The sequence below is a fragment of the Maniola jurtina genome, chromosome 3 (assembly GCF_905333055.1).
Source record: "Maniola jurtina chromosome 3, ilManJurt1.1, whole genome shotgun sequence".
Lineage (NCBI taxonomy): Eukaryota > Metazoa > Arthropoda > Insecta > Lepidoptera > Nymphalidae > Maniola > Maniola jurtina.
Window position 1 is genome coordinate 10488788 of NC_060031.1, and position 8559 is coordinate 10497346.

General features: G+C 35.9%; 2 protein-coding genes across 2 annotated transcripts; one reads left to right on the forward strand and one right to left on the reverse strand.

The window, feature by feature from the left end:
- Nucleotides 1–338: 338 nt before the first annotated feature.
- Nucleotides 339–8185, reverse strand: LOC123880805 (peptidyl-prolyl cis-trans isomerase H). Its single transcript, XM_045929127.1, has 3 exons — nt 7816–8185; nt 6047–6223; nt 339–1077 (listed from the first exon to the last, which is right to left on the reverse strand). Exons 1-3 carry the CDS (start codon nt 7897–7899, stop codon nt 784–786), a joined length of 555 nt encoding a protein of 184 aa, XP_045785083.1. The 5' UTR covers nt 7900–8185; the 3' UTR covers nt 339–783.
- On the forward strand, nt 1244–2339 carry LOC123880804. Its single transcript, XM_045929126.1, has one exon. The coding sequence runs from the start codon at nt 1324–1326 to the stop codon at nt 2293–2295; it is 972 nt and encodes a 323-aa protein (XP_045785082.1). The 5' UTR covers nt 1244–1323; the 3' UTR covers nt 2296–2339.
- Nucleotides 8186–8559: the final 374 nt, after the last annotated feature.

Below are 8559 nucleotides of genomic sequence, written 5' to 3' on the forward strand. Positions count from 1 at the left end.
CGACCCGTTGGAATTAAGAGGATAGCTGGAAGTGGGTGGATGAGGACTGGGAGGATTGTGTGGTGGCGCGCTCTTGGGAAGGCCTATGTCCAGCAGTGGACGCAAACAGACTGACTGATTGATTTTGAAATTACACACAGACACTTCAATTCTATTTATTTGTAAGTAGGTATAGATGATTCTTCATCTATAAGTTTTTGAGTAACCAACTTCAAAAAGGGAGAGAAGTATTCAAGCCATACTATGTATGTTTGTTCCCGATTTTCTCAAAAAAAAAAAAAACTTTTTGAGAAAATCGCGAATATCCTTTACTGGTGAAAATGATACTAGCATAGCTTATGTAAAAATCAATTTATTTACTATCATTATAACAAACACAACTTATCTCTATTATTATTCTTCAACTTAAGCGTAAGTCTTATAGATAAGACAAGAGATAAAAGTTTCTGCAATAGAAAGAAGTGCTTGTTAAATTATTATGGACTGGTCATGTGCAAACTGCACTTTTTTGTCAAGTCGCTATTTATTTGAATGTCTTCTGTCACTCGTTGGATGTTTCAGGCCTCAAGTCTCACTTCACAAAGATGTTTAAATAAATTGAGACTTATTACAACGCAATAAAGTGTGACTCAGCTTGCACAGCACTGTGGCTATTTAACAAACACCTCTCTATTGCACACTATTATATCTCTCTTTTAAGATGTGAGATTTTCACAGGAACCAAAGAGGGAAGCCTGGAGTGCTGCCACAGGTATTTAAGTTACATGAACTGTCAATGCACCGTTACATTTGTCCACACTGTGAAATTGTCACTGGTATCTTGGGTTTATTATTTGGTCCTGTAGGAACATTTTCTATTTTCCTCATTACTAACAAACCATCGATAACTCTGCCGAAAACCACATGCTTGTTGTCGAGGAAATTACACTTTGCGCAAGTGATGAAAAATTGACAGCCGTTTGTGTCCTTGCCACTGTTGGCCATGGATAGGAGACCAGGCGAATCATGTTTCAGTGCAAAGTTCTCATCTGCAAAAGTGCTTCCTCCATAAATACTCATGACGCCAGTGCCATCGCCCTGTAAGAAAATTAATAATTGACTTCACTTAATGTGTATAAACTGCATTTTCCCTTTTTAGGGTTTTGTAGCTGAAGGGTACCAACGGGACCCTATTACTAAGCCTCCAATGTCTGTCCGTCTGCCTATCTGTAAGCGGGCTGTATCTCATGAACATGAGTCGTCGACTAACGGTCGCACGTAACACACGCACGTTAAGCGATCACATACATAATTCCAATAGTACCTACTTAGTACCCACCTGCAATGCAGTCTAAGTGTGATGTGTGTAAAAGAACGATTACAAAATCACTACCGGGATTAGAATGCAGTAAGTGTGACAGAGTTGTGCATCTTAACACCAGATGCAGTGGTCTGACTGGTAAGCAAATCGCCGCCCTCAAAGCGGCCACCAGCTTAGAGTGGACTTGCCTTGAATGCCAGCGGGAGTCACCAAGACGCAATTCATCAATCATTATGCCGGAAGAAGACGACGAAGACGACAACACACCTGTCCAAATTGACGCAAAGAAGCTGTTGAGCAACATCTCCAAGGAAGTTGAAAAGGCGATTAAAAGCGAAATGCGTGAACTTAATGAGGCATTGCAGTTTCATAGTGGAAAGCTAGACGAAGTCGTGGAGTGTATGGACGCATTTAAACAAACCATTAAAGTACTCGAAAGGAAAAATGTGGAGCTAACCAATAAAAATAATAACCTAGAAACTCGTGTTGGAGCCCTCGAGCAAAGGTTACAAGAAATCGAGCAAGAAAAGCTTACAAATTCAGTGGAGATTGCAAATGTACCATACCAGAGCATAGAAGCGGACAGTAAAATATTGGAAAAGGTGGCCCTGAAACTCCAACTACCCACTGGAGGTATAAAAAGCTCACGAAGACTCCAAGGGAAGAAAGAACAACCGCCGAACATTAGAGTGGAATTACAAGACGAATGTACTCAAGAACAATGGATTACGGCTGCTAAAAGCATCAAAACTATGGTAGTGGACCTTTGCCCCTCCGAGAAAAATAATAAGGATATAGTTTACATTAGTGAAGCAATGACGAAAACCAACAAGACTTTACTGTGGAAGGCTAAGCAAGAACTAAAGATTAACCAGAAATTCAAGTACGTATGGTTTAAAAAAGGATTCGTAAAGGCACGCAAAGACGACGGTTCAAAAACCTATATTTTACGAACAATGGCGGATGTAAACGCCCTCATAAAGAACAAATCATAGGCATTATCTGTTAGTCATATTATTTCATTAAAAAAAAAAAGTTATACCTGCGTTTTAATATGGACAGTTCACTAGACGAAATCTACGAATTATCGGACTGTATGAACATTAATGACTTTTTAAATAACATCTCTAATACAAACATAAACCTATTGTGTGTACATTTCAACATTAGATCTCTTATAAAAAACTTCGCCACGCTTGAACAGTGTATACTTACTTCAAATAAATGTATTGACGTAGTTATCCTCACCGAAGCTAATATATCTGATAAAATTAGTTGCCTTTATCATATAAATGGCTATCAAATGTTCACAGCTCTAAGAAAGTCAAGAAGGGGCGGTGGCATCATCGTTTATGTACGTAATAAAAACAAATGTAGCATAAAAAATATTAGAACAAACTACTTCGAAAATATATTATTTACAATAACCACCCCTTCTAACTACACTGCGAACATTTGTGCTACTTACCGTCCTCCTAATACAAGTAAAAATCTATTTATCGACGAACTCTTTACCACTATTGATAAATTCGCAAAAACCACAGATTTTTACTTTCTAGGAGATATTAACATAAATCTGAGACTAGACAACCCTATAAAACATAAATACAGTAACATGCTGCACAGCCTAGGCCTTATGTGTGGGATCACTGCACATACTAGGATTGAATTATGTAATGGCAAAATAAGCAAATCGTGTATAGATCACATTTATGCTCGATCCCGCACACAAGACCTGTATACGGCGGCGATCGGTACGACACTGGCTGACCACCGGGCGGTGATACTCGCTTGCCTCGGCGCTCGAGCACAGGATGTTCCGAAATATAGAACTTGTCTTAACAACCAAAAATTATTCTCATCATTAGAACAGATAGAATGGGGGCCTACAAATAACATGACGTGTCCAATATCTATATATAATTACCTAAAGACTAGACTTACGGAATGCTACAAAAAATCTGAATATAAAATAAAAATAAAACCTAACAACGTACGAAGTCAAAACGTATGGATCAATAAAAAAATTATTCAAGCATGTGAGTATAGGGATGATTTGTTCATAAAATGGACAAAAAACACAAATGATCTAATCGCAAAACAAAAATACAATAAAGCCCGAAACTACGCGAATATGTTAATTAAAAAAACTAAAAATAAAACCACAAAGTCGGACATCATCGCAAACAAAAATAACCCTAAAAATCTATGGAGTATATTGAATAGGCTAACTGGCAAAATGAAGTCTTCAATAGACGAAGTACTGCAAAGTACCTTTGGTGGTCATTGCAAAGACATTGCAAACAATTTTGCGGATACGTTTAACAATAGCGTCAAACGGATAATTCCTAAATGCTCCGAACCATTGCTCGATAATTCAACATATAGCTCTTCAGCAAATGTCACCATGCGCTTTAAGCCTGCAGATCCCAAATCAGTAGAAAAAATAATTAAATCTCTAAACAGTAATAAAGCACCAGGAGTAGATCGGATAAGAGCTATTGACATAAAGATGCTAAGTGAAAAAATTAAAGCAATCCTATCGAACATGATAAATGCAAGCGTAATTACAGGTAAGTATCCCACTGAACTAAAAACTGGCATTGTAAGACCAATACATAAAAAAGGTAGTAGGTTGGATTGTGATAATTATAGACCGATAACGATATTACCTACGGTTGACAAAATAGTCGAAAAATACATAAGTAATCAAATACACAATTTTTATGATAGCAATGACATACTAACAAACAATCAATATGGATTCCAACCACGTAAGAACACTACTCAACTGTTTTCAGCATTCACAGATAGTATATACAAACATATTGACAATAAAAAGCATATTCTGGCCGTATTCATTGACTACAGCAAGGCTTTCGATACATTAAGACATAATAAACTATTGCAAACCTTAGAAGACAGCGGAATTAGAGGTAAGCTACTCACATGGTGTGAAAACTACCTGCAAGAAAGATCTTACAGGGTAAGAGTTGGTGACGAGGATAGTCTTCCAGTACAGGTAACGGAAGGAACGGCACAAGGATCTGTACTAGGACCTTTGCACTACCTTACTTACGTAAATAGTCTGTCCAACACCATAAAGAAGTGTGAGATCTACCAATTTGCAGACGACACTTGTTTAGTTGCCGCGGCCGACAATATAGAAGAGGCGCTCACGCAACTTCAAGCTGATTTCGACTCGCTGGCAAAATGGTCTCACGACGCTGGGCTGGTGCTCAATGCCAGCAAAACTAAACTGATATACATTAGCACCAGCCACAATAGAAGCTCGTACAAGCCTAAACTAATAGCGCATAATCACCATTGCCTTCATGTGAATACCGCTAAGAATCTGACACCTTGTACCTGTGATGCAATCGACGTAGTTGACAAGCACACCTATCTTGGGCTTGTCATCGACAGTCGACTTAACTGGACAGACCACGTAAACCATGTATGTGACAGGCTTAGAGGGATTTTAGCTAAATTTTCGCTAATAAAATCTAAAATACCATACAAAACTCTCTTATTACTGTACATATCTTTGGCTGAATCAGTTATATCATATGGGTTGTCAAGCTACGGGAGAACATACAAAACTCACCTGGATAAAATATTTGCACTTCAAATACGCATCCTAAAGCAAATAGTTCCAAATAAAATCAAATTAGCTCATAAAGATGATTACCGTAAACTATTTGCTTTCTGCAAAATAATACCAGTACATGAAAAAACAGAACTGACATTATTACTTGAACAATATTTTAATGAAAACTTAAGGAAAGTGCAGACCCCATATTCAGCTCGAAGAATTGACAACCCTAAACTCCTCTTACCTAAATATAACAACTTATATGGAAAAAGAAGATTGAATTACGTCATACCTAACTTAATTAATCAGCTCCCTAAGTCATTAACCGACGTAATAAATCAAAAAAATATAAAAGTTAAATTAAAGGAATACTACCAACAAATTATAATTTCGAAGTATAATAATTAAACTGTATATTATGCAGTTTAATTATTGTACCTATTTAATTTTGTAAATAACGTGCCATAATTATCGAAATATTGAATTTAGAAATAAATATCTACTTGCTACTATAACTAACACTTACTAATAATATTAATATCTTAATTCACTAATAATACTAACAACTAAACTTACTTATAATACTTATAATTTGCAAATAATAATACTAACAACTTAACTTACCACTAACATATACTAATATCAAGCAATATTTAGCATCATAATTGATAGTTGAATTACTTGACCTAAACATTGCACTTACACAAAACAAAATCATCCTGTACCAAAGTTATAAATCACACACGAAGTAGTGTTAGTAAGATATCATATTACATGAAGTAGTGTGAGTGAGCGTCAACTGGTTTTACCACGTCTTACGCTATTTGCACCATCCTACCTACCAACTTTTTTTTTATCTACCTACATATATTCATAATTCTTATTGATAACCCATATTTAGCCTAATGTTAGTTTATAAGTTTAGTAGTAAGTACTAGTAGAAATTGTTATACTAGATTAAATTATTGTTACGTGCACTACACATTGTCGACGACACCTATAACAGGTGTGCGGAAAAACTGATCAAGTTTATGTACACACCTGTTTTGTAAAATTTGTAAAAAATTGTTCCTAAATAAATAAATTATTATTATTATTATTATTATGAATAAATAGAGAGTTGAAATAAGAAAATTATATTGAATTCTTACATTAACAAAATCTCCACCTTGTATCATGAAATCCTTTATGACTCTGTGAAAGGTAGCTCCTTTGTAACCCAGAGGCACACCATCTCTCCTATATTCACCAGTGCAAAACTCCCGGAAATTTTCACTTGTCTTTGGCACCACATCAGCAAATAGCTCGAATATCATTCGTCCTATTTCCTGAAATAAAATATTTATTTTTTTAATGTTGAAAACTACATAAATATTCTTTGCCACAAAAAGAACAAAAATATACCTATCACATAATGTATAATTAATTTTTTTTTGTTCAAGTAGGTAAGATAAATTAGTAATTTTGTTTAACTAAGTATACACAAATTTTAGTGCATTCAGCAGTTCTTCGAATGGGTCCTTGTGCTGGGTTTTTATTTTGTATCTCCATGTATATTCAACCAACCAATTGGCAAAGTTTTTTAGATGTAGGTTCTGTTTGTAAGCTTTTCCAAGACAAGCCCACTGGTCCTCAATTTTAATACCACAATCCATCTTATCTGGATTTATATCAATCTGTTCATTATATCCATTGCTGTCATCTGTCTTTCTAAATAAATAACCAATAACCATGTTCCGTGAGACAAGAATATGGTTTTAAATAATTTGCCTGAATGATTGAACCCTCCTCAATATGTTTTTTTACAATTGGTGCCAGATTTTCTATGCATATCTCATTTCCAGGGCACACCTCTAGCCTTAATTCATCTGATCCAAGCTCTGACATGCCAATTACCCACTGACATTCAATTATCTTTCCCTTTTTATGAGTCCTTCTGCCAAATTTTGAATGGTCAATGTGTACTACTATATTATGGCCTCCAATTTTGCCTTTAGCAGTTTGATGTTCCATTTCATAAGTAATTATAGCTTCCCTACAGGAACTATACCAATAAACCACCGTTGGTGGTGAAACCGTAGTACCTCTTTCTACAGATGCAGTTTCCCGTATTGATTGTTCATAAGTATAACCATGGCTGAACAAATACATCAGCTGAAATATAACAACAATATCTAGGTGGGCATTTTCAAAAAAAGTCCCTGTAGCTCATGCTCATGCTAGCCTTTTTGTTACGGCAACTCCTTTTACAACATTTAAATGTACCAATTTTGTCCATTTTTTTGCAATGTCAGGGGTTTTTGTGAACTCTACATATTTTTTCCTTACATATGAGCCCTCTCTCTGCAGCAAACTGCACACACTGATATGGTGTTCCTAGTTGAGAAAATAGTTTCCTAAAGTTCCACTGGGTTAAGATCTCCTCAGTTGTTAGTTTGCTTCTGATGTGTTTTACGTTTATGTCACCAGATGATGTTGGTGTTACTGACATATCCAACAGAATAGTTTCACTGTAATATCTAGCTTTAGAAGTTTCAGGAACAAGTGGGTCCTCGCTGTGGGACATTGACATTATTTTTCAAGACAAACTGGAAGCTGGAGGTACAGCTACCTCTATTTTCGGCAAATTTAATATATCAATAAAACTAGAATCTTCACGTTGTGTTGCTGCAGAACATGAAGACATAGGATTCAGGGTTGCCATGGCACAAAAACTAGGATCTTGAAGAGATGATTCAGAAGAACATGGTGACGAGCGAGGGTTTAGGCTTTGGGGAAACCATGGTACAGCAACTAGTGTCTTGAAGTGATGATTCAGAAGAACATGGTGACGAGGGCTCGGACTTTGGGGAAGCCATGGTATTGCTAAATCGTGAAATAGCAAGACTATAAATTAATAGGCAGGTATGTTAATATTTACCGTTGTTCCGACGGTTATATCGAAGAAAACAACTGGGTTGTTTGGGTTTCGTAACTGTGACTGAATCTGATTCCATGTTGGCATTGTTATTGATATAAATAATAAACGAATATCAATAAAAATATACAATAATGTGCCTGCGATCTATGCAGTTGTCAATACAACGAATTATTATCACTATCACTCAATAATTATATTTTTTTGGAAATTGGGAAAAACGATGAAGCTGTGTGGGCACATTATCTATTTTCAGTTTTGTTGTAATATCAATTTAGCAGGTAGACAGTCAAATTGTAAAAAAATTGTGGTCACTTGCGGTTTATAACCTATAAATTTTATTGTTTTTAACACAGACCAATAACATATAGGATAGTTTTTAATATTAGTATTTTTTTACGGCCCTGGATATCAGTTCCATAGCTAATATAACGGGTAGGTAATCACTCTAAGGCCCTGGATATCTCTTTTTTTAGGCTTTAATATTATTTTTTCAACTGCAACCAAAGAGTAGGTATGTATAATACGTTTTAATTAACTGCAAAACACCATTAGTGGCTATGATTAGTGGCAGACCACTACCCACGGCCACACTACCCACATTACAAAGTGATTGCAACTGGCTTAAGAGCGTTGAAGCATGAGCCTGATTCACAAGTTTAGGTATTTACCCGAGGTTGTTTGTTTGTTTCCGTGAACGGACGTACTCAGTGCAGTTTAGTTTATAACAAACCGTTTTGATCCTAG